This window comes from Saccostrea cucullata, unplaced genomic scaffold (genome assembly GCF_032062105.1).
Source record: "Saccostrea cucullata isolate Sc308-1 unplaced genomic scaffold, CSIRO_AGI_Scuc_v1 ctg4599, whole genome shotgun sequence".
In the NCBI taxonomy this organism is placed as follows: domain Eukaryota; kingdom Metazoa; phylum Mollusca; class Bivalvia; order Ostreida; family Ostreidae; genus Saccostrea; species Saccostrea cuccullata.
In genome coordinates, this window is record NW_026931215.1 from 20,001 (window position 1) to 44,047 (window position 24,047).

The window sequence follows — 24,047 nt, forward strand, 5'->3', positions numbered from 1 at the left end:
ATATAAAGAAATCATTCAATGATAACACAGAAATATTTACATCTACCAGATATTATCTTTATTTCTGAAGAAAATATTTACAAGTCATTTATCAAACTGTAAATGCTTAATCTATAGTAAGCAGTTTTTCAAGCTACCTGTGTCGATTTCTTTAGTGATGAGCTTTCAATCAGTACACAAATGACAAAGTACATATCTTCAATAATCCAATATCTAACACACTTACATATATGAATGTACTTTATATGGTTTTCTACATGGACATAAATACACAATTAATGATGAAATTCTTTCTTTGTAAGTATAGGAATTCACCAGAATCACAGTTATACTGCAGACAATTTGGTGGGTTGTGTATTTTCCAACACTTGCAATATTAATTCCAATGCTTTACAACCAAGGGAAGCATTTTATTGTCAAAGTCCCACCACATCACCCTCAAATTGCCCACACCTTAGCTAAGAGAGTCCAAGTCCTACATCACTCCTCAAATTGCCCCCTCTTCCCAGTGAAATAGGTTAAAAAAATCAATTTTTGAAGAAAAAATATTACAATGTACCGGTAATAATTGCCACTAAAAAAATACATTCAATTACATTCACTCAAAGAATTCTGTCCCTATTTACAAACACAATATACAATCTTGTTAGGATCTTCACTTCTTTTTGGCCTTCTGCTTCTTTTCTTTTTTCTTGGAGATGGCCTGCAGTCTTTTCTTGTGTTTTTTGACGCGTCGTGAATTCATCCACACTGGATAATGTCCGTTCTCATCACGCAGAGTTTTGGAATCTCTAGCTTTAGAGTCCACTTCCATACCATCACCTACAAAAAGTTCATAAATAGCGACAAGTTAATATAACTAAAGGTTAATATATTAAGGATACACCAAAGGCTTTTTTCAAGATTTTTGTCAATTTTGAGATTTTTGGCTATAAAAAACAATGCTAATCACTGCTTTATAATGCATGAAAAATTCTTGTTCATTATTGAATGGTTTTCTAATTATTTAACAATAATCAAACATAAACACTAACACATGTGAATGTGCCGTTATTGAAGCTTCTGATTTGGTCTGTAACTGCCTGCTACTGAAAGGAGCAATAAATCACTGTGACCACTTGGGGAATTCTTCACTAGCCACACAGAGGCTATCAATAATTAAACTACAGGGACTCTAGATTTAGGGAAGGAGATCTAACAGGTCACTAATGACCATGAAATAGGAGGTGTAGCTTAGCTCTTGCCATTTTGCCGGGAAATCTTTTTGATTCAGAATTGAACCTATTTTACTTCATTAAAAGCACCTAAATAAAGAATAGAACCTCCCATTCTTGTGAATATGCATAGGAAATATGGATAAGTGACAGGTATCCTAAGCTGAATCTCCAAGGTGTCATATATTTCTAGCTTTGGCAGACTCTGTTGTGTAATGGGTTTTTGCCCTCTACTGTAAAGTAAGATCAGACAGTTGGTGGTGTTATTTCAAAGGATTCAGCTCCCTTGTTTATTGACCAATTTCTCTGAAAACTGACCAGAATGCGTCTCAAATGTGTGTTCACAAAACCGTATCTCAGATTTTTGATATCTTGTTCAGTTCTTGAATTATTGGGGGAAATGTAGAATTGGGCTAATAAATTGGTAACATTGAAAGACAAATGGATGTAACTTTTGAATAAGAAGATTTATCAAAAATCTGAGATACGGTTTTAAAGTTCAATCTTTAATCTACATTGAGGCAAAATTTTGACTTTGAGAGGTGGCATACAAAAAAGTTGATTTATAAAATATAAACGCACTAATATTTACCTTAAAATATTAATAACTTTTAAATAAGATAAAAATGAAAATTTAAATTACGATCATTAAATAGTAAATTTAACAAGCTTTCAAATGATGTATACTTTTAATATGTTATCTTTATTAATGAAAGAATTACAAGCAAAATAAATTTTGCCCTTTGGAAACCTTTGGTGTATCCTTAAGGACATCACTTCACTTTCTATCCAACATGTCCTGGTACTAAAGTTCTAATTCCTCATGAAGTAAATTAAGAAACAGCTTTTAACAGGTAAAACAAAAGAATAAGTTGGGACAATTTAAGATTCACCACATGATTTTTAAATAAAACTTAAAGAAAAAGAAAATTAGCCAAAACTTGTCAGTTAAGATGAAACGAGAAAAAAAAAGCAAAAATATGTAATAACCAGACACTGATTTAGAAATTAAAGGCATCATTATGAGATAACTGTTAATTGGAATAGAAGCTTACCTGAGGGTTCAGCTGCTGCGTCGTCTTTGCTTCCCAGGGGTTTTGTCACTGAAAGTGAGAATAAAGGGACATAACTTTCAATAGTTTAGAACCCACTTTTTAATGATGATATATTAAAGCGAAAATAAATTAAGTTTCAATTTTTCGGTTGTATTCACAAGAACATTGTTAGATAAAATGTGTGGCCTTCTCCCTGATAAAACCTTACCTGTATACAGGTCTTTCATTTCCGTATCTTTATCTTTTTCAGCTAATGCCACGATTTCCTTCAACTTCTCCAGTTCCTTTTTGGCATACCTCTCTCTCTTGATGTTTCTCAACATCCGTTTCCGCTTGCTTCTGATGCTCTTAGCCATGTCTAAAGAAAATAAAGATAACAGGGTTCAATAACAGAATAACACAGTCAGAAACTCATGACCAGACTTACAGGTGCTTGTTTCATTCAGCGTATTAGTTTACTACTATACAATAAAAAATTAAAGTACCCATCTTTATCATAGACACTCCCCATCTTAATTGTTAAAAAAAATATATCTATACTACATGTATAAGTTTTCCATCTTAATTGTTAAAAAAATATTTCTCTACTATACTATAAGTTTTGCTTATAGTATAGTGGAAAACTTATAGTATAGTAGAGATATATTTTTTTAACAATTAAGATGGGGAGTGCCTATGATCTTTATCAAGAACTTAAATGTAGATCACCAATTCAAAACTTTTTGGCCCTTTCAAATAAAAAAAAATTAAAAAATCTTTAAAATACCCAGGAACGTAATAGGTCCCTGAAATACTCTATATACCAGTTTAGGTTTCAGTTCGGTTTTCCAAACTTTCTATTATTTGCAAAACCTGTAACGAACTAGTTTCAAACCAAAACTAGTTTTTTCGTTTATCGTCTTTAAACTAAAACTAGTTTCCTGAAAACTATAAACCACCCCCGGGTGCGGTTTTGACGGTTTGAATTCCTTTCAACATGGCGAATGCAGAATTTTTGGTGTTGCAATGCGACCAATGTGGGCAGCAATATGACAGAATCGACGAGTTTTCGGGGCACATATGCTGTGTAAAAAGTATACAGTAATTGTTGTTTCACTTCAATTGTAAAAAATGTTACCATATGTTACAAACATAAGGACAAAAACTAAAGTAAATTAATAAAAGCACAGACATAAATAAATGTTATTTATGTCTATGATAAAAGTAGATTCATTCTTGTTAGTTGAAGTTATGATCATCATGCATATATCAAAGATGGAGCTAACATGGCAATTATGGACTCAAGGGTATGTCTGTTCATTCTAAATCTGTCACGGAAATCATCCATTCTATACAAGGGTAATATTGTCTCAACATAATAGTGACACAAGCCATCCTTTGTCACCCCTTTTTTTTTAAAGAAGGGTAGAACTCAGCATGGGTATTACAATTACACTCTCGTGTAAATGAAGATAAGTTGTAGAAATATCTTCTTCAGATTATGAGAAAAAATCTAGTAGTCAGTTCTATGTCATCCATATTTGATGTTTTTGTGTGTGTTTTAAATGAAACTTTCCATTTAGTGCTAAACCATTAAAACATAAAACCATTTTCAAAATTAATTAAAACTATTTTCAAACCATAAACCTAAACTAAAACTAGTTTTTGATCAATAAATTCGCCCTTAAGGTCAGACGAGACGTTCCTCAAAATCTGTTTGGTATATCTTCGTAATGTATGGAAAATATTCAATATTTTAATTAGATTCTTATTTCTAAACCAGTTTCTAAACGTCTTTTAAAAATACAAACACTTAAACATTTGAAATTGGAAAAATATTTTTCCTCCCAAAAGGATTATATAAGAAAAACGGGTACTACTAAACAGAGTACGCTAGAGTACGATAGAGTACTTTAGAGTACGCTAGAAAAATTATGTTATTTAATGCAATTAAATTGTTTATTTATGTATGTACAACTTGATTAAACATTATTATAAACTTATTTTCAAATAATTGTTTTTAGCGACATTTTGACAAAAAATAACATCCAAAATTAAACGCATTAAAGATTACGGTATAACTATAGCTAATACCCCAATCTCGTTCACTATTTTGTTTCAGACTTTCTTACTAAAGACTTATAGCGAGCGTCGCGAAGCGACGCTCGCGAAGCGAGCTCAATAGACTTACGTGTATGAACAGAGGAAATTCGGATTGAAATCTGTACATACGTCAGCCAAATTTCTCTGTGCAACATTCCCAGAATTCCTGCACTACCCAATGTCCTTTGCGCGAATAAATCAAAAATAGTAAAAAAATTAAAGGAACATTGTTTCTTACCGAAATCTTAACGAAATGATTTTGCCTTACCTTATTCAAAAAAATACCCCCATGCCACAACACCGGCCTTCACCTTGCCCTTCGGAAATGATACAAATGACGTCACCGGAAACTTACAAATTTTGACGAAGTTATGTCGGTTGCTTCCGTGAAACTCGGAAAACATGTTGCGGTGCATAGCAACATGGTGGCTAAAACATAGCAACAACTTACTTAAAAAGAACGATTTAATGCAATCTCTTTTCCATAAAACTAGCGTTTGCGTCCTAAGTCAACAGAACTTTTTATCTGACGTCATACTTTCGTCACTTCAAAGGTTCGGGTGTTTCCGATTTTGTCGGAAACTTCCGAGAAGTTTGGAATCTCGATCCCGATGCTTGGGAAATGATTTCTTTTTATTGTTTCGTTTTATTCTTTTTGCTTTCTTTTTCTTGAATGATAGACAGTACATGTGTAGGTTTATGATAGTAAATAAACTGTGCTCGCCGCAACGGTCACACCGTAAAACATATTATCTAAATTTTATCAAATATTACATTAATTGCATGTGTTAATATTTTTCACATTCACAATGAGACATTTTAACATGTTTAAGTTAAATTAGATTGGGATCAAACGATCAACCGTAACCTGAAATCATACATTCAAATAACCCCTAAAATACAGAAAACAAAAATTTTATATTTTAAATATATATTCAATATGTTAAACTAAAGTAGAAAAGCATACAAAAAGTAGTTTAATTGCATTAAATTATTAAATATTACTAGCGTACTCTAAAGTACTCTATCGTACTAGCGTACTAGCGGTTTAGTAGGACCGAAGAAAAACTACACCTGGTATCTTGCAGAAATGCCTGGTAAGGTACCTCTAATTTTTGTGAGTAAACATGCATAAGTAGCAATACTTCCATGACAAAATCTTGGAAAATTTTATCTTTTATTAAGGAACGTCTCGTCTTTCTTTAACATTACCTGGTTTTGTTTTCAAGTACTGCACGTGTCTGTCAATGCACCGGAAGTTTATGTTAGATATCTTGGTCTTTGGTGTGTTTGTTTTGACTACTGGGTCGTTTCGCTTCCTTACAACTTCACCCCCCCACCCCACCCCACCCCACCCGTAAGAAATTTATGGGTTAAGTCCTCTAACGTTAGAGAATACATAATATCCGCCAATAGGATTTCACCCTAGACTAACTGAGGCTTCAAGACGGCCCCAGGCTCCCTGTCTAGTTTTTGTGCCCAAGTACCTGTATAAACCATCATATTTAGTTTCTTTCCCCACACAGTGATTCTTTGGAATACTCTCCCACACTCAGTGGTGGCAGCGGCCTCTCTGGACCAGTTCAGAACTCTGGTCCCAAGTTATGTTCCATAACTCTTATATTCAGAACAAATCAGCTAGAGTACATTGTAAATATATATAGATATACACTTTTTTATGCACAATGTAAATTGTTTCCTAAAGCACTTATAAATTTAATTTAAATTTTTCATGGCATTAGTTTTTAAATTTTATTTGTAAATTTTTTTTTCTCTCCTACTTTTTGATTTAATTTTAGAGGTCCGTTTGCGCAGGGCCAGCGTATAATCATGTCACAGGGTCACGGTCTTGTTTGAAAAATTCAGAACAAAACTGGTTCGGTCGTTTTACAATTTATTGATGGATATAAAGAAAAACCTAGAAAATAGAAAAACACTCTCACAACACTCATACAAAACAATGTACACATAGACAAACACGAAACAAAGACATTTACGAAAAGTATTAATTAATAGATATTTAACCGACTGCCAGTAAATCGTTACATAAATTAAACAAGTAAATGAATTACAAGATAAATGAATATCTTACCAGGCATCCAGTATCAAATCAGAAAAATATAATTATATGCTGTACATCGATTGAATCGATCTGTGATAAAATCTATATGATCTGCTGCCGTAAAGGCTGTAGAGCTTGGGGTGGGGATTTCGGCGGGTTTCTTACTTTATATAGTGCACGGTTTAGTAAAACATGCATATTAATTAGTATAACGAAATCCATTGGTCCATGGTAGGTCACTGGTCAGTCATACGTAAAGGGAATGCTAAAAATAGAAATTCACCTGTACAAAACTAAACACTCGCACATGGCTCTCACATACCTGCAAAACCGGTTGTATTCGATTGGCTATGCGCGCCAATCAGAATACGTACTTATATTGCGCAAAGCATTAAAGTAAATATTCAATAATAATTATAATTTAATTACAACTGTGACATTCTCCCCTGCTAGGGAAAATGGCTCCTGACATTTTAAATAACTGAAGCAAATAACAATGTCCATGTAGCATTGTACAGACAAAGTATTATAACCCAAACATATTTACAACCAAAATGAACATCAACTATGTGACATTCTCCCCTGTATATACTATACGTAATAAACTGGAGTAACCTGGTGCACCCACTCTCCGTACCTTTCCGGTTTTCTCACCTGTCTAGTAGAACGTCTAGGGAGGGGTGTTGGTGTACTCTGTACAGTAGATAAATTGCGATTCAAAGTAGAATCAGTAGTATTATAATACGTACTGGTAGTAGAATCATAAGTACTTGGACTATGATGAGAAATAGTACTTGGAAGTCTACTTACTGTAGTAGAATCCTGACAAGTACTTGGACTATGATGAGAAATAGAACTTGGAAGTCTATGTACTCTACTTACTCTACGTTGAGGAATGATATAAACTTGTCTATCATCAGAATCTGAGTCCGAGTCTGAAGATTCTGAGCCTGAAATAGCAGCGTCACTTACCTTACACTCACTCTCAAGTGAAGGAGTAGGAATACTTATGACTGGGGTGGGTGTCTTATCAGTAGTTTTTAAAGGGAGTGTCTTAGAACCTGGGCTGATCTGCTCTGTTTCTGATAACCTGGGTATATAAGAGATTGGCAACAACATGTTTCTATGCAAGTTCTTAGATTTATCTTTACCATTCTCTTTTTTCACAATAAACACAGGAATATCAGGGCTGGGCTGTTCAGTAACAATGTAGGGGTCTCTGGCCCATTTATCAGCCAGCTTATTCTTTCCCTTCAAACCCACATTTCTAATTAATACACGATCACCGACCTGTATTTTAGATTCTCGTACTTTTGCATCATAGATGCTCTTATGACGAGTTGCGTTCTTTTCTGCTTCTCGTGAAGCAACTTTATATGAAAATTCGAGTCTCTTCTGTAGTTTCTTCGCAAAATTATCGCGACTACGTATTTTCTCTGACGTATCGGAATTTAAATTGAGAAACGCATCAATTGCTAAACGTGGATGTCTCCCAAACATGAGGAAGAAGGGGGAATAACCAGTACTCTCATGTCTTGTTGCATTATATGCATGGACAAGTGTACTTACAAAGGATTTCCAATCATCCTTCTGTTTGTTGTCTAGGGTACCAAGCATCTTGATTAGAGTCTGGTTAAACCTCTCGACCATACCGTTCCCCATGGGGTGATAGGGAGTAGTTCTAGATTGTTTAACACCAGCTATCTTGCAAAGCTCCCTAATGACATGACCTGTGAAATTTCTACCTTGGTCACTGTGTAACCTGTTAGGGAAGCCATAGTGTAATATGAAATTCTCAAACAAAATCCTAGCAGTTGTCTTTGCCGTCTGGTTACGTGTAGGAAAAGCTTGTGCATAACGGGTGAAATGATCTGTTACCACTAAGACGTTTTCAAACCCACCTTTACTCTTTTCAAGGGATAAATAGTCTATACAAACCAAATCGAGAGGATGGTAACTCTCAATATTTACAAGTTCAGCTGAAATTTTCTCTGGTGTTTTGAACTTGACACAGCGATCACAGGTCTTGATTCTGTTGGTGATGTCCTGAATCATACCTGGCCAATAGAATCTCTCTTTCATAAGCTGGGTTGTTCTTTCTCTGCCATGGTGTCCTAAATCTGTATGTAAGTATTCAAATGCTGCATCCCTGAAATGAGCTGGTAGAACCAATTGTTTGACATGATCATGGTTTAAAACAGATGTTCTGTACAAAATACCGTTTTCTATCAACAATTTGTCTTTTTCTCTGAAATATTTGCAAACTTCTTGAGTCTCTGATTTTAAATCTGACTTAGATAGTAAACATCCCTGATTCAATAAATGTACAACTCTACTAATATCCTTATCAGCTGATTGTTCTTTTTGCCAATCAATGTCAGAAAAAACACATGAATCAAGACATGAAGTTTCAGGTAAAGAAGAAAAGTTTGACTCACTTTGTGCCTCACTTTGTACAATACCAGTACTTACAGTCATACATGAAGCAGATGTGACGTTATAAGGTAGGTATATATTCTCAAAGTAGGGACAGTGTTCTCTGTTTGTAGTTTGTGCATTACAGATGGACTGGACTACATCAGGAATGACATCTGTTTCCAAGGGTCTTCTAGATAAGCCATCTGCATCTGCATTGTTGATACCCTTCCGGTAACGGATGGAAAAATGAAAGTTGCTCAAAGCAGCTAGCCATCGATGACCTGTGGCATCAAGTTTAGCAGTGGTCAAAATGTAGGTGAGCGGGTTGTTATCAGTGATGACCTCAAAGTTGTTTCCAAACAGATAGTCATAGAACTTTTCTGTCACCGCCCATTTCAATGAAAGGAATTCCAACTTATGCGCAGGATAGTTTCTTTCGCTGTTCTTCAAACCTCTACTAGCATAAGCTATCACTCGCTTCTCACCATTCTGCTGCTGATAAAGTATGGCTCCCAAACCATTTCTTGAAGCATCTGTATGGAGGATGAAAGGCTTGTCGAAGTCAGCATAGGCGAGGATTGGTGGTGATGTAAGTTTCCTCTTGATTTCTTCAAACGCTTGGGACTCCTCATCTCCCCATCTCCATGGTGGTGGTTTGACTTTGGACTTACCTTTTTCCTTAGAGTTTGTGGAATGGCCCTTCAGGAGATCGTTGAGAGGCTTAATGATCTTAGAGTAATCTTTTACATACCTCCTATAATATCCTGCAAATCCTAGGAATGTTCGAAGTGTCTTGATATTGTGAGGGGCTGGCCATGTAGAAATAGACTTGGTCTTCTCTGGGTCTGTAGCTACACCTGCTTTACTTACTACATGTCCTAAGTAGGTAACACTCTCTTTGAAAAACTCACACTTCTTGGCCTTAAGCTTAAGATTATGTCTCTCAAGTCTCTGAAATACAGCTGTCAGTCGGTCCAAGTGTTCGTCAAATGTTTGCGAAAATATGAGTATGTCATCGAGAAAAACAAGACAGTCTCTCAGGTTCAACTCACCCATACATCTTTCCATTATCCTCTGAAAAGTCGCAGGTGCGTTCGTCAATCCGAACCCCATTCTGTTACACTCATAGTGACCAACACCGCTGACTGAAAAGGCTGTCTTCTCTTTGTCCATCTCTTCTATCTCAACCTGCCAGTAGGAACTGGTTAAATCTAGTTTGGTGAAGAAGTTAGACCCAACCAATCTGTCGATAGTGTCGTCAATGCGTGGAAGGTTGTATGCATCCTTGATGGTTCTGGAGTTGAGTTTCCTGTAGTCTATGCAGAAACGTAAACTACCATCTTTCTTTCTGACCAATACTATGTTTGAGGAATATGGGCTCTGTGACGGTCTAATAGCTCCAACATCCAGCATCTCCTTAATGTGTTCTCGTACTTCTGCATACATTCCAGGTGGAATCCGTCTGTATGGTTCTTTGAATGGTGTGTTGTCGGTAAGCTTAATTTCATGTTTTAAAATATCAGTCTTACCTATATCAGTTGGTCCATCTGAAAATAAATGAGTCCAACCAGAGAGAAACTTCTTAGCCTCACTTACTTGTTTAGAAGTTAAGTTTTCCTCTGATATCTTGATGTCCAATTCCTGCAAAGACTTTCTGGGTTTCTTAATACCTTGATCCTGTGTTTCAGGATTCCAAGAGTCCACTAACTTGACACCACTTACTGAACATAAAAGTGATTTCGGTGGTATATGTACAATAGAGGCTGAAATATTGCAAACCCTAACAGGAATAGTAGTAGTATGCTTACCCTGGGTAAGGGAAATAACTCTAGGACAAACAATGAGACCTCCTGATAATGAAGTATTTGTTTGCTCAGTTAAAGCTGATACAATACCATGGTTATTTCTTACCAGACCTCTGATTACTTTTGTCTCATTTGGTAACACTTGAATGGTATACTTGTTAGTCGTCTTCACTGGTGTTTCATCATTCATACTGTCAAATGCTATCTTCCATTGTTCTGGAACATCATCTGAATCAGTGGAATTCTGGTTACAAGCATTCCTGTAAAAACGAATGAAATTAGTTCCAAGAATCATAGGTACTTGCCTTGAATAATTTGTCTGGGGAACTACTAGAACAGGAATAGTATATGTAAATTCACCAAAGCAAGGTACACATATGTCAATTTCAGCATAGCCACTATATGGCAAAGCACTGCCATTAGCGCTCTGAACATTGAGTTCAAATTCTGAAAGGTCATGTAACTCAGGCTTAGGGTTTAAATGTTTGAAAAATTCTTCAGAAATACAGGTTATCATAGATCCTGAGTCTACGAGAGCTTTTGTTCTTAAGCCATTGACAATAATATCAGATTCATTGGATTCTCCAACTAACCTGTACAAAAGACTGGATTGATTTTTGGTGTAATTAGGGCTATTTTGAAATGCATCTCCAGTTTGCCCCGCAACAGGAGATGAAACTAGTTTAAAGTACTACCTGCACCAAACCCATTCATGTTACCAGACTGTTGAGTAAACTGCCTCTGTTGCCATGGTTGCTGAGTCTGTTGCTGAATCTGGTGCTGCTGGTTTGGCGGTTGCTGAGATTGGAAATACATTCCTCTGCCCCTGTTGGCGAATTTCTTCCTGCCCTGGAAATTTCCTCTGTGGTAAGTATTGTTGGAGGTATTTGTCTGAAAAGAACCTGTATTATTAAAACCAGTTGTTTGTGTTTGATTATTTGCATTTGAACTTTGCTCAATTTTACCCATTCTGCTATCAAGTTTCTTCATCTGAGAAAGTAATTCTGTAAGTTGTTTTTGCATATTTTGCAGTTCAGAATTTTGAATTGTCAATGAATCTACATTACTTGACATAGCAACACTTGATTTTGGAACTGAATTTACAGATTTCAAACTAGTTTCCTCTTGTTCAATCTGTCTTATTTCTCTAAGAAGGGAGTGAAACTCTTTTACAGTCTCATACTTGTGCCTTGTTGCATTTCTTAACTGTGTGCTCCTTAAGCCTGACCAAAACTTTGATCTAAGCATTGGGTCCTTGGCATTTACATCAATGTGACCTACTTTTACAGCTTTTGATAAACACTGTTCTAACCTAGATCCATAGGAAACAATTGACTCACCTTCTTGTTGATGATCTGAATAAAATTTCTGCATGATGTTTTCGGGTGTGCAGACATTCCCATAAAAATCATCTAACTTTGCGAGGATGTTCTCAACTGTTGCATATTCTCCAAGTGGAATCAGAATTTCCCTCGCCGTCCCCTTCAGAGAACTTCTCACTGGCTGCAAAAGAACATGGTCAGGCCACTGGCCCTTTAAGCACCTAACCTCATACGACCAAACGTCATAGCTCACTTCACCTTTCTGAGCTTGCTCACTACCGCTAAAAGTTGGAAGCTTTATAGGGGTAGGGTTGTTATTTTGATGAAACAGAGCAGAGCTATTAAACAATTGAGGTGATGACATAAGACCTGGCGGGTGTAAATAACCTGGTGAGGGTATGTGACTAGGGATCGGTACTTCACCTAAGGATGGTAGTTTAGGAATGGTACCCTTATTCAAACCATGTTCAACTTTAGGGGTAGTTGGAATTTTCTGCGCTTTCAACAGGTCATACTCCTCTTTTGTTATAACCCTGTAATGCTCTTCTGCATTGATTTGCTCTATAATTTCTTGCAAGTCCTTCTTACCCTTGGTTTCATCAATATCTTGTTGTAAGTCCTTCTTACCCTTGTTTTCATCAACACCAGTTGCCATATTGATTTGAAAATGATTAACTGATACCAAATCGCAAGCAAAGATTAACTTATCGCAATGCGCAAATGTCAACACACAAGCAATCACTCACTCAAATTCTGTATAAATACAACTGCATACACAATAAACTGGAAAAAAAAACAATATACCCAAATTTACCTCTGCTTTGTCTAATAGTCCTGTTGTTCTCAGTCCTGTGCTCCAATTAGTAATGCTGCAATATTAAGAAAGTGATCGCGCGCAGGGAAATTTTCAGCTACTATAAACTACTGTACATGATCAACTCGCATCAACAAAATGTTCAACATAAAATGACATTGACGGACAAAAATAAACATTGACAGTCAACAAAACAAACACGACTGTAGACAACACAGTACATATAATAACATCAAGCACAGTACACATACATTTGGCAGTCTAAATTCCGATAGGTGCCTGTTCAAGCACAGATAAACAAAACATTTACCAACTCAAAACACGTTTTCTGTACTTCCGGAAGTTTACCACCAAAACAAGGAAAAAATATATCGAGCTCGATCCCGATCAAAATTCACACACGCACTTCTTACACACAGCCGGCATCTCTCATACAAATCAATACGAAGAACATAAATCACAATAATACACAAAACAAACAAATGACACATAGAAAATATAAATACAAGTGCGCACAAATATTTTTCTTTAGATTTAATTCAAAGAAATCAATAAACTGTTGAGTTGTAGCTTCAGGTTCCGGAACACTTCACACGGAATAGAAGAATCTACCTGAACACGATTCACTGGTCACGGTACACGGATCAATGAGCATCCGAGAGACACAGTTCTCGATTCCATAGGATGGTTGGAATGTTAAACATAAGTTAGCTAGCTAGAATGATATTTAAACACGTGTATTCAAAATGCGCAAACTTACAGCCTAGGCGGATCCATGGGGAAGTAATAGGCACTGGACACGTACACACGGGCGTTGTGGACAATCCTCTCGTCCCTCAGTGGATTACTGGACCCTGGTCATCATCCATTGGAAAACTTGAAGTTGACGATAATTCATCGTGGAAATCAACATACACATCACTGTAGTATTCACTTCAAGTTGAAAATTCACGTGGGCGCCATTTGTCACAGGGTCACGGTCTTGTTTGAAAAATTCAGAACAAAACTGGTTCGGTCGTTTTACAATTTATTGATGGATATAAAGAAAAACCTAGAAAATAGAAAAACACTCTCACAACACTCATACAAAACAATGTACACATAGACAAACACGAAACAAAGACATTTACGAAAAGTATTAATTAATAGATATTTAACCGACTGCCAGTAAATCGTTACATAAATTAAACAAGTAAATGAATTACAAGATAAATGAATATCTAACCAGGCATCCAGTATCAAATCAGAAAAATATAATTATATGCTGTACATCGATTGAATCGATCTGTGATAAAATCTATATGATCTGCTGCCGTAAAGGCTGTAGAGCTTGGGGTGGGGATTTCGGCGGGTTTCTTACTTTATATAGTGCACGGTTTAGTAAAACATGCATATTAATTAGTATAACGAAATCCATTGGTCCATGGTAGGTCACTGGTCAGTCATACGTAAAGGGAATGCTAAAAATAGAAATTCACCTGTACAAAACTAAACACTCGCACATGGCTCTCACATACCTGCAAAACCGGTTGTATTCGATTGGCTATGCGCGCCAATCAGAATACGTACTTATATTGCGCAAAGCATTAAAGTAAATATTCAATAATAATTATAATTTAATTACAACTGTGACAATCATCATGTTTGATGGAACGCTGTATAATGTAGATGTAGATGTAGAAACCAAATATGTCTAAAGACAAAACGAGGCGACACCTGTACACCTACTTCAAGCGCTTTATTGACATTGAGGGGACAGAGTTGAAACGGTAAAACATGTGAGTGGAACTATTAAAAAGGGCTAGTGACTTTTTTCATTACAAAAAAAAATCTTACGACTAATACTTAAGCTTCACCACTCTGTATATTTTATCTGATAAAGATATTGAATTCATGATAACAAATAACATTTTAATCATTAAACACAGTTTAATGTTAAAAATTAATTATAATCAGGTTGGGCACAGCCTACCAAATGGTACTTTATCCCCCGTTTGGTAGATAATCTACCATATCGGTAACGAATTTTACTAACCAAATGGGGGACAAAATTGGTTGTGTTTAATTTCCTGGAGTAGAGTGGAATTTCGCATAATTTTAAACCATGTGGAATAAAATATAGATATTTATCGGTGTTCTGGGTGAAAAAAATCAAAAATTCTATGTGCAATTTTTTGCGCAGAGTCGTTCAAAAATTTGACAAATAGCGTAGCTTATGTAAACAAGTGCAATGTTTTTCCGTTTTTTACTTTAAAAGAACATTCTCTGCTTCACCAACGATGCTGCGCCTGTCAATCATATCCTTTACTTTCTATTTCGATTATCCGGGCAACCAATCAATTAGTGCAAACCAATCAAAACGATGATCTTTTTTTAAACCTAATGAAAAGTCGGATTTAACTACGGAGGCACATTTGTGTTAATTTTCAACAAGGAAATCGGAAGAACAATAAGTTTTGCCTCTATTTCTTTTTATTTTGAACACAATGGCTTTGTTCTTCATAGAAATAGTAAATGCAGTTGAAGTATGACATAATTATTGTTTTAAAACGATGTACTTGGAACAAAAACAAGAATAATCGCAAAAGTCGTTTTGTACATCTTTTATTGAATATTATTTTTCGAATTTATTAAATTCACCAGTAATATGCATATTAAACCACAAAAGGTCACATGGAATCTGCAACTTCATCCGAAAAGAAAAATGACAACAAATATTATGTTCAACTCTTGAAAAATTTAACTTTATAGCAGGAAGTGCCCACCGTACCGGTAAGGCCATGAGGAGCTCGTGTTTAACAGGATTTTATGGAGATAAACATTGACAAAGATCCAAAAAGAGATTGAAAGTTAACTCATCAAGAGTTAAATCACTGTATAAAATTGGATTTTTATCCAAGCAAGACACAATACAGATTTTTTTATCGTTTGATCAAGAAGTTCGGCTATTACAGACAACTACGGGTATTGTTTTTACTTTGTATTTTGTCTCCCCCTGTAATTTTCCCTTTTTGTTATTTTGTTCATTCTATTTTTCTCTTTTGTTTAATTTTCTACATATGACTTTTTCTGTTTTTTTTTTTCTCTGTTACTTTGTTCAATTTTGTTTGTGTTTTTTTTTTCTTCTTTTGTACATTCTTTTAATATCACTATTTGTTATGTACCTTGACCTAAATGTAGGGAGAGGGCTAAAATAGGCTGCGCCTGCTGCCCAATCCTATTCACGACAACATCTGTGAATAAAATATTGTTTAAATAAAAAAAAAAAAAAATTGTTTTTACGAAGTTACGGAGAAATTACACATAAAAATTCGACCGATTTATGTTAATTGTGCGAGGAATATATTCACTAAAATCCCCAAATGCCTAAATAAATGCGCTTTTGTTTTATTTTAATAAAAATTGCATTAGAATAAAAAAGTCCCCCATTTGGTTAGTAAAATTCGTTACCGATATGGTAGATTATCTACCAAACGGGGGATAAAGTACCATTTGGTAGGCTGTGCCCAACCTGATAATAATGTAGTAAGAAAATATATATATGAAATTTCAGAGCTTAGATAGTAAGATAAGTTAAAAGGGCCACAGTACTTTATCTCAGTTGATGACTGATAAGGTTGAAAACTACACCTGTATGCATTTGTGTTAACAAAAAAGTTTAAGTAAAACAAAAATATGAAAAAAGTAAATACATGTACATATATTTTAAACTTCTTTTAATATGTGTGACCGTTGGGGCGAGCGCAGTTGTACCATCAAAAACACTCTAAAATTTTGATCAGCCACTTCAAACATCAAGCCGCACGAGACATCTTACTAGCTGTGACATCACAGAGCTCGTCGGAGCTTACGGAGACAGCCGAGCGTCTGTTTGAAACTATAGACCTAGTGCAATTTTGGTTGAAAAACATTGTAGAGTTATTTTTTGTTCTTTGTAAGATTTCTACAAACGGATAGCCTTTTATGTTTACGTTATTTTTATTTATTAATTTATTTGCGCAAAGGACATTGGGTAGTGTAGGAATTCTGGGAATGTTGCACAGAGAAATTTGGCTGACCTATGTACAGATTTCAATCCGAATTTCCTCTGTTCTTACACATTAGTCTATTGAGCTCGCTTTGCCAGCGTCGCTTCGCATGTAAGCTCAGTGAGATGACATCTCACTGAGATAAGCCTGCATGGCACAGTGGTTAGAGCATCTGCTCTAGAGTCGTGAAATAAGGAGTCAATCTTTATGTCACAGGTTCGAATCCTGCTTTGGGATGTGGAGACTGGTCCTTCAGATGAGATTGTATAAACTGTGTCACAGTAGTGCTGGCACGAAAAAGATTCCTCCCTGCTCAATTGCCCTGAGTACTGAGCATAGGACAAAATTTGTAGCTCTCCACCTGCAAGTGGTGGCATCTCCATACAATGCCAGCCCATATGCATGATATGAGTGAATAATTCACAAGAGGGAAATTAAAAAAATATACAATATTAGTCATTTAAAACCTATTTTCAATTAGCTAGGGGATCAAAAATTGGTATTTGCCTATCTTGTCCTGTAAAGAATCACTTCAACAGCATGGATATAGAGCCTGGCATGAATGTTTTGACCATAGTCCATAACAATTTTTTTTTTTTTTAGGAAAATGACTTCAATATCCAGAAAGACCTGCCGACTCCTTGGTTGCTGTCATTTACTGAAGCAGGAGAAAACGGTCACACACAACAGTCATTTATCATTTACACAGAGAAGGCTGAGGCACGAGGGGTGGGGAGAGGTGAGGGAGGAAAAACAGGGGCCCCAGAAGTCCTGCCCCACCCAGAAGTCCTCACCCAACAACAACCTGCTGCTGCAACTACTGAACCTCAACAAACAAATGGTGAACAACAAGGACCCATTCTACGTAATGGACCACTTCATGAACAACATTTTATACGAGGATGGTATGCTTCTCTGTCTTTACAGTGTTATCTAGCTCTTTATAATGGATCAACTTTTTGCCTTGATCTCTTTCTTATAAACTTGTATGCTCTGTATATTTAATTATGAAATTAATTTGTGTGTCTTATTTCATTTAGAAAATATGGTTGCCTTCAACAAACCAATGGGATTGCCACTGACATGTGAGTACCATTAGCATTATTAGGGTTTAATTAAGAACCAAATTTTCTATACATTTATTTGAATCATTAGCATGAATAAGTAATTTATACATAAAGTATCTGACAAAAAGCACAAAAAGGTGCTAAAATATGAAAATTTAGTTTACATGTACATTAATTTTATTGTTTTAAATTGTCAGACTTTAGTTAACAGATTCTGCAGTTACAATATCTAAGCTTAGAACTACATGACATTTTTGTAAAAAGAAATCAAATTATTTAAATAAATACAAACTGTTTGGCCAACATTTTCATACTAAGTTATTTTTACTATCATCCTGCATTTACCCAAGGGATGTAATTCATTCTGCTCTGTTTCCCTATCAATACATAGAGATGTCATTAACTCTGCTCTGTTTGATGTGAATTCAGATAACCCTCCAAAGAGTCTGAGGAACTCGGATATGACAGAACCTGTGGTTAACTTGGACGGGCTGCTACCGGAGCTGGCGAAGCGTCTGTTCTGTTCCAAACTCTACGTGTCTCTTCCCGTGGACAGGTGAGTGTGATCTCTACCGCCTGTGATTGTCTTGTTTTGATTGTTCATCATAATCCATAAAAGTTATCAGTCTGAGAATGTTTGTCACTATGAGATGTGATAACTCAGTGACAAGAATTGAGTTATAAAAGAGTGGTACTGTATTGGATGTACAGCAGTAGACAAATATTCACTTAATTTAAAAATTAATAAAACGAAATCATGTAACTTTGATATTTCTTCTTATTGTAATGATGATTTTATTAAGTGAATAGTTTGCATTGCGATTCTTTGATGATGTGTTTCAGGATGTGTAGTGGAGTCATTATTTTAACAAAGTCTGAGAAGTACAACCAATACCTGCGCAAAAGATTTTTCAGCTTAAAAGTGACTGATCAGCTTCCCTATCAACACTGGGAGTAAGTAACCAATCATACTGTATACAGGGTTATTTTTCGCCCTGTCATATTTTCGCCCTTTCACACTTTACATTTTAAATTCGCCCAAATGATAGTAGGGCAAAAGGGACGAAAAATAAAACGGGGGCGAAAATTTCCCTGTATACAGTATTCCTTATCACTGAGAATAAGTAACCAATCAAATTCCTTATTACTGGGAGTAAGTAACCAATCAAATTAGTTATCACTGAGTTTAAGTAACCAATCAAATTTCTTATCACTGAGTTTATCACTATGTAACCTATCAAATTTTTTATCACTGGGAGAATTTAACCAATCAAATTTCTTATCACTGGGAGTAAGAAATCAATCAGATTTCTTATAACAAGGAGTAAGTAACCAATCAAAGAGAAGCTAATGAAAGTATTGTTCTCCCGCATTATCTTCCAAGTCAATTTCCAAAAGTTAAGATATTCGAATGATTTGTAGCATTTATTTTAATATTTATATGGATTTTTCACGGATTTCACATTTTGGTGTCTTTTAACATTTACTCGAATGAAAAAGAAATCCCTAGGGCAGAAGTACATAAAATATGGGAAAAATGTAATATTTTGGCGATTTTCCAACAAATTCCCATAGGGTCCAATAGTGAAGTTTGACAACATTAATGATGGCCCACTAAGAAATCGGGGTGGTAAACATTCGATTTTTTAATCCTAAAACAATAAATATAACAGTAAAAATTAATTATAAAAAAATTATCAAAGTCCCTACTCCTAGGGCAGAAATAATTAGACTCGGCCTCAATAAGTGTTTATCAGTGTTTTATATATTTGAATGTTTTTCATTGTTTTATATATTGATGTTTTTCAGTGTTTTATATATTTGAATGTTTTTCAGTGTTTTATATATTGATGTTTTTCGGTGTTTTATATATAGATTGCTTTTCAGTGTTTTATATATTGATGATTTTCCGTGTTTTATATATTGGAATGTTTTTCAGTGTTTTATAAATTGATGTTTTTCAGAGTCTTATGTGTGGGAATTCCAGACAAACTTTCAAAAGAAAAGGAGAAGCTTTACTATAGCAAGGAGAAGTATAAAGACATTTACCTGCCACAGGTATATGACATATTTATCTTGTACAGAAATATCACTCATTTACCGGTCACCGAAACCTGTGTATCACTCAGTTACCCGTAGAAGATTTCCTAACTTTTGCAGGTACATATTATCGTGAAATGGCTCTTTAAAGTCAAATTACGAGAACAATAATTCGCAAGTGGACGTTAGATCAAGACATTTTACCATAAAAATAAAGGAGAGTAATTTTATCTAGCAAGTGGTGCTTCTCACGAAATTATGGGATAATTAATTCCTCACCTATACATGTATTTTGGAATCTACAGTACCTGACAAAGGTCATGTGCACTGTCCTTTTCCTTTCTTGTGACATTTCTTTAAATCTATATTCTGAAGATGCTAATGCAATTCACCCCATTTTGCGAGTTTAAATTTGGATCTTCCAAATAAAAACATATAATTTACACATAATCTGTTTGAGAACATATAATACCACTGTCTAGTCAATGTTTTACAGTACATGTATTCCTATTTATAATCTTACAGACAGTTTTCTGTAAACCCAGTAAAAACGACAGGAAGAAAGGCCAGGTATACAGCACGACCTTGTGTGGGGAGGTCATCGGGAGGAATGAAGAGAAGGGGGTCAGAAGTAGTCATGTCAGGGTCTCTGTAACCTCTGGTGTGTAAATTATTACTAGATTAAGAACTTTTTGAAATGAATATTGTAATTGATATTTTTTGTTACTTTGCTTGTACATTTGTCAATCTAAATTAAAATAAGATGTTAGATCCGTTCGCATACTCGCTACACCAAGATGTAACAACATCCCATAGAGGGTGACGTCAGAGGTCAAATTCAGAACAGCTCTAGACTTGCTCACTGAACAAGAATATACGATTATTTTGCAGGTGACAATTTGATTTGTTGATAGAATTTGACCTCAATGGGATGTTGTTAGTTGTTAGTGTAGTGAGTATGCAAGTGGATCTAACATCTAATTTTAATTAGATGGGTACATTTGTACACTTGTATGTATGCTGTTTTTAAAACGCTTTCCTTCATAGGTAGAGTTATGTTGTTTTGATTTATTATGAAAAAGAAGAAATAAATATTGATCTTTTAAGCTAAATCTATATTTCTTTTCTAAGGCCATATAGAATTGAAATTCTGGTTCTCAGGCCCGCGCGCATCCGTTTTGAGGTAGCCGCATTGCTAATTTTATTGTATTTTTGATAAAATAAAAAGTTGGTATTGCGTAGACCAATCCGGAAAAAAAATTCCGACCGAATTTGTTTCGTAGTTTAGTATTCAAATATCACTTCCGGTAGTCATTTGCAATGTGATTTTGGCTACTTCGTTTGAAAATACATTCGAGGACATTACCTACGATGTTTACACGCTGATAAGCAATGGATAAAGCAGAAATTTTGACAAGAAATGGAAAGTATATCTGTGATTAAAAAAAATAACTTTATGTGAAAGAAAATTCGAAAATTTAAATTAAAAAAATACCTCCCTCATCTACTTTATTGCTAATAAAATGATAAATAAAATGCTGCCCTGCCGCATCTGTTTTGGAGAAAATTGGCCTGAGAACCAGAGAATTAAATTTAGATAGCCTAATCTTTTTGAAAGCCCTGGACAAACATTTCACATGAAAAAATGACAGGTCTGTAACACCTTTCTCTTTACAGCAACAAACCACGTGATCCCCGCCTATCTCAGTGAGAGGTTCGCCCCGGTGTTGGGGGACCAGGAGTATTTCTGGAGGGCCGTTACTGTGGGGAGACAAAATGTCATGATATTAAAACAAATCCCATCTGCTGGTATCCCCAGGCCTCAGGTATGTATCTGGAGGGCCGTTAGTGTGGGGGGGAGGATAGAATGTTATGATATTAAACCAAATTCCATCAGCTGGTATCCCAAGACCTCAGGTATGTATCTGGAGGGCCGGTAGTGTGGGGGGAGACAGAATGTCATGATATTAAAACAAATTCTATCTGCTGGTATCCCCAGGCCTTAGATATGTATCTGGAGGGCCGGTAGTGTTGGGGGGAGGGAGATAGAATGTTACAATATTAGAACAAATTCCATCTGCATGTATCCCCAGGCCCCAGGTATGTATCTAGACGGTTGTTAATGTAAGGGAGGGCAGAATGTTATGATATTGAAACAAATTCCAGATTCTGGCCTGGAACTTAGATGAGCTCACTTTTGATCTCATTCTCACATTTTCTAAAGGAATCAATAGTGGAATATGAGACTGAGATCAAAAGTGAGCTCGTCTAAGTTTTATGGCCCCCAGGCCTCAGGTATTGAGTTCTGTACAATGAAAAAGAGGTGTCCAAAAATTTAAGATGTCAATATCAATATTATATGAACATGCATATTAAACTGGTTGGGGCTTAGTAGTACATTGTAGTTACATGTATGTCGACAAATATCCCTAGTTGTCAGATACTAATCATATTAAACACCAAAGTTTATTTTTTCCAGGAGCTGTCAAAGGGAATCCTACAGAATCTAGAAATCAATCAGGGCCATGTACAGAACCTGCCCCCATTTCTCCACAGGTCCGCAGTCGACATAGTCCATCTAAAAAAGGCCAAGAAGGAGCCGTTCACAATACAGACGCCATTACCAGACTTCTTCCTTGTTACTAAATATAGACTTCTGAGAGACCAACGGTCCAGGACAGAATTTTCTGAAAGGTTCAGTTATGTCAGCAAAAAAGCTGGTCCTTCAAAGGAAGAGAGAAACTCTGATAAAGTTAACACTGAGGGATGGGAAGGAAATTTAACTGAACGGAATGAAAAGATTCTTGAATAAAATTTGTTTGAAAAATGTCTTGTAGTTCCTTTAATTACGTCACCTGTGACTATCGGTTGTTTATGTTTTTCTGAAGGTGTACTACTATGTAAGGAGACAATCATATGATTTGGGGGGAGGGGGGCATCAAATAACCAGACCCTTGGGCAATTGAGTTCTCTTTGATTTTAGGGCTTACTTGTATATCACTGAGAAGCATCAATCAACTAAATTAAAGCCTCATAAATTGCATTATTATATGATCGAATAATTTCCATCTCTCTGATTGGCTGAGATCCAACTATGTTAGAAAAATACTACGTTGTATTGACCTGCACGTGACGTTCCAGGTCAATACAAGGATTTATTTCCTCTACATTGATCTAAAAATAGATTGGGAAATTCCAAATTGATACAAATTGTTTTGGAAAGCTATTTAAACGACTATGATTTTTTTTCATGTGAACAAAACATAAACGAATATATATTTTAGGGTGAGGGTGGTAAGAGGGGATGCAGGGACCCCCCTCCAACACTTTTACTGAACAACAATTTTTTTTAACTTTTTGGCAGTCATTTTTCCTGATAATACTGCTTCCTTTCAAAATCTATCCTATAAAAAAGACTGACCTGATACATATTTTTTTCATCTCATTTTGCATTTTTTTGCAACTAAAATTGATTAAAAAAAAAAAACATTTCAAATTGATACGACTGGTAAGGTTTATTCACATTTTAATTCTGCTTCTCTCTTGTATTTGGCTAGGACTTAATTAATTAAATGCAAACAAGTAATGAGCTGTATTATTTTATCAGTGAATCATATAATAAAACAATTATTGCTGTTTTTTCGGTCAATACAATGATTTAGCCATCTTCGAAGTACAATATTCACCTCGCCCTTCGGGCTCGGTGAATATTGTACTCCTCAGATGGCTAAATCATTGTATTGACGTCAAAAAACAGCAATAATTGTATATTGTCTCAAACCACGGTCTGGAGTCCGCATGTAGCTCTCTCCTACCCATCGCTGCTTGATCAGAAAATGTGTCGTAATCTTGAATATTTACGCCTCTCTATTGTGACGTCATATTCAGTCAGTGGCAAGTTTTGTTTCCATCATAACAATTGACATCAACAGTATATAAGACATATTTCGTATCCTGCGATTGGATTTTGAAAGGTTGCGATAAAGTTCATCATCCGACTATGCTTTACTTGCATTAGTCAATATTTTAATGAATTAAGAAGAATTCTTTCCTTGTTCAACCATGGCCAGAATGGGAGTAGATCATACATTTTGGCCGTGGTTTGTGTCTTTGTGACGATGCATAAATAGTTCTCAAGTT

At 35.5% G+C, this 24,047-nt stretch overlaps 3 protein-coding genes across 4 annotated transcripts; 1 reads left to right on the forward strand and 2 right to left on the reverse strand.

The window, feature by feature from the left end:
• Window positions 1-35: 35 nt before the first annotated feature.
• LOC134231843 (18 kDa learning-associated protein of slug-like) lies at window positions 36-5,640 on the reverse strand. The gene is made up of 4 exons (XM_062713816.1): window positions 5,564-5,640; window positions 2,478-2,627; window positions 2,270-2,317; window positions 36-822 (listed from the first exon to the last, which is right to left on the reverse strand). Exons 2-4 carry the CDS (start codon window positions 2,623-2,625, stop codon window positions 656-658), a joined length of 363 nt encoding a protein of 120 aa, XP_062569800.1. The 5' UTR covers window positions 2,626-2,627; window positions 5,564-5,640; the 3' UTR covers window positions 36-655.
• Window positions 5,641-11,314: 5,674 nt separating this feature from the next.
• On the reverse strand, window positions 11,315-12,613 carry LOC134231841 (uncharacterized). Its single transcript, XM_062713815.1, has one exon. The coding sequence runs from the start codon at window positions 12,611-12,613 to the stop codon at window positions 11,315-11,317; it is 1,299 nt and encodes a 432-aa protein (XP_062569799.1).
• Window positions 12,614-14,476: 1,863 nt separating this feature from the next.
• Window positions 14,477-22,734, forward strand: LOC134231845 (mitochondrial mRNA pseudouridine synthase Rpusd3-like). Of its 2 annotated transcripts, none has more exons than XM_062713818.1 (9): window positions 14,477-14,550; window positions 17,404-17,705; window positions 17,841-17,885; window positions 18,297-18,423; window positions 18,711-18,821; window positions 19,832-19,925; window positions 20,433-20,568; window positions 21,585-21,733; window positions 22,387-22,734. In XM_062713818.1, coding segments are annotated over exons 1-9 (1,299 nt in total). In that variant the 5' UTR covers window positions 14,477-14,548; the 3' UTR covers window positions 22,720-22,734. The 2 variants fall into 2 exon arrangements, with proteins under 2 accessions (XP_062569802.1, XP_062569803.1); XM_062713819.1 differs by having other exon boundaries at window positions 14,499-14,541.
• Window positions 22,735-24,047: the final 1,313 nt, after the last annotated feature.

What these genes read in the sequence shown, in the direction of transcription:
- LOC134231843 (XM_062713816.1), bottom strand. Translation starts at nt 2,625, where the DNA reads ATGGCTAAGAGCATCAGAAGCAAGCGGAAACGGATGTTGAGAAACATC. An exon ending in AATGAAAGACCTGTATACAG is followed by an intron (nt 2,318 to 2,477) that starts GTAAGGTTTTAT and finishes TCTCACTTTCAG; the next exon opens with TGACAAAACCCCTGGGAAGC. An exon ending in CGCAGCAGCTGAACCCTCAG is followed by an intron (nt 823 to 2,269) that starts GTAAGCTTCTAT and finishes AACTTTTTGTAG; the next exon opens with GTGATGGTATGGAAGTGGAC.
- LOC134231841 (XM_062713815.1), bottom strand. Translation starts at nt 12,613, where the DNA reads ATGGCAACTGGTGTTGATGAAAACAAGGGTAAGAAGGACTTACAACAA.
- LOC134231845 (XM_062713818.1), top strand. An exon ending in CTTCCCTATCAACACTGGGA is followed by an intron (nt 18,822 to 19,831) that starts GTAAGTAACCAA and finishes GATGTTTTTCAG; the next exon opens with AGTCTTATGTGTGGGAATTC. An exon ending in AAGACATTTACCTGCCACAG is followed by an intron (nt 19,926 to 20,432) that starts GTATATGACATA and finishes ATAATCTTACAG; the next exon opens with ACAGTTTTCTGTAAACCCAG.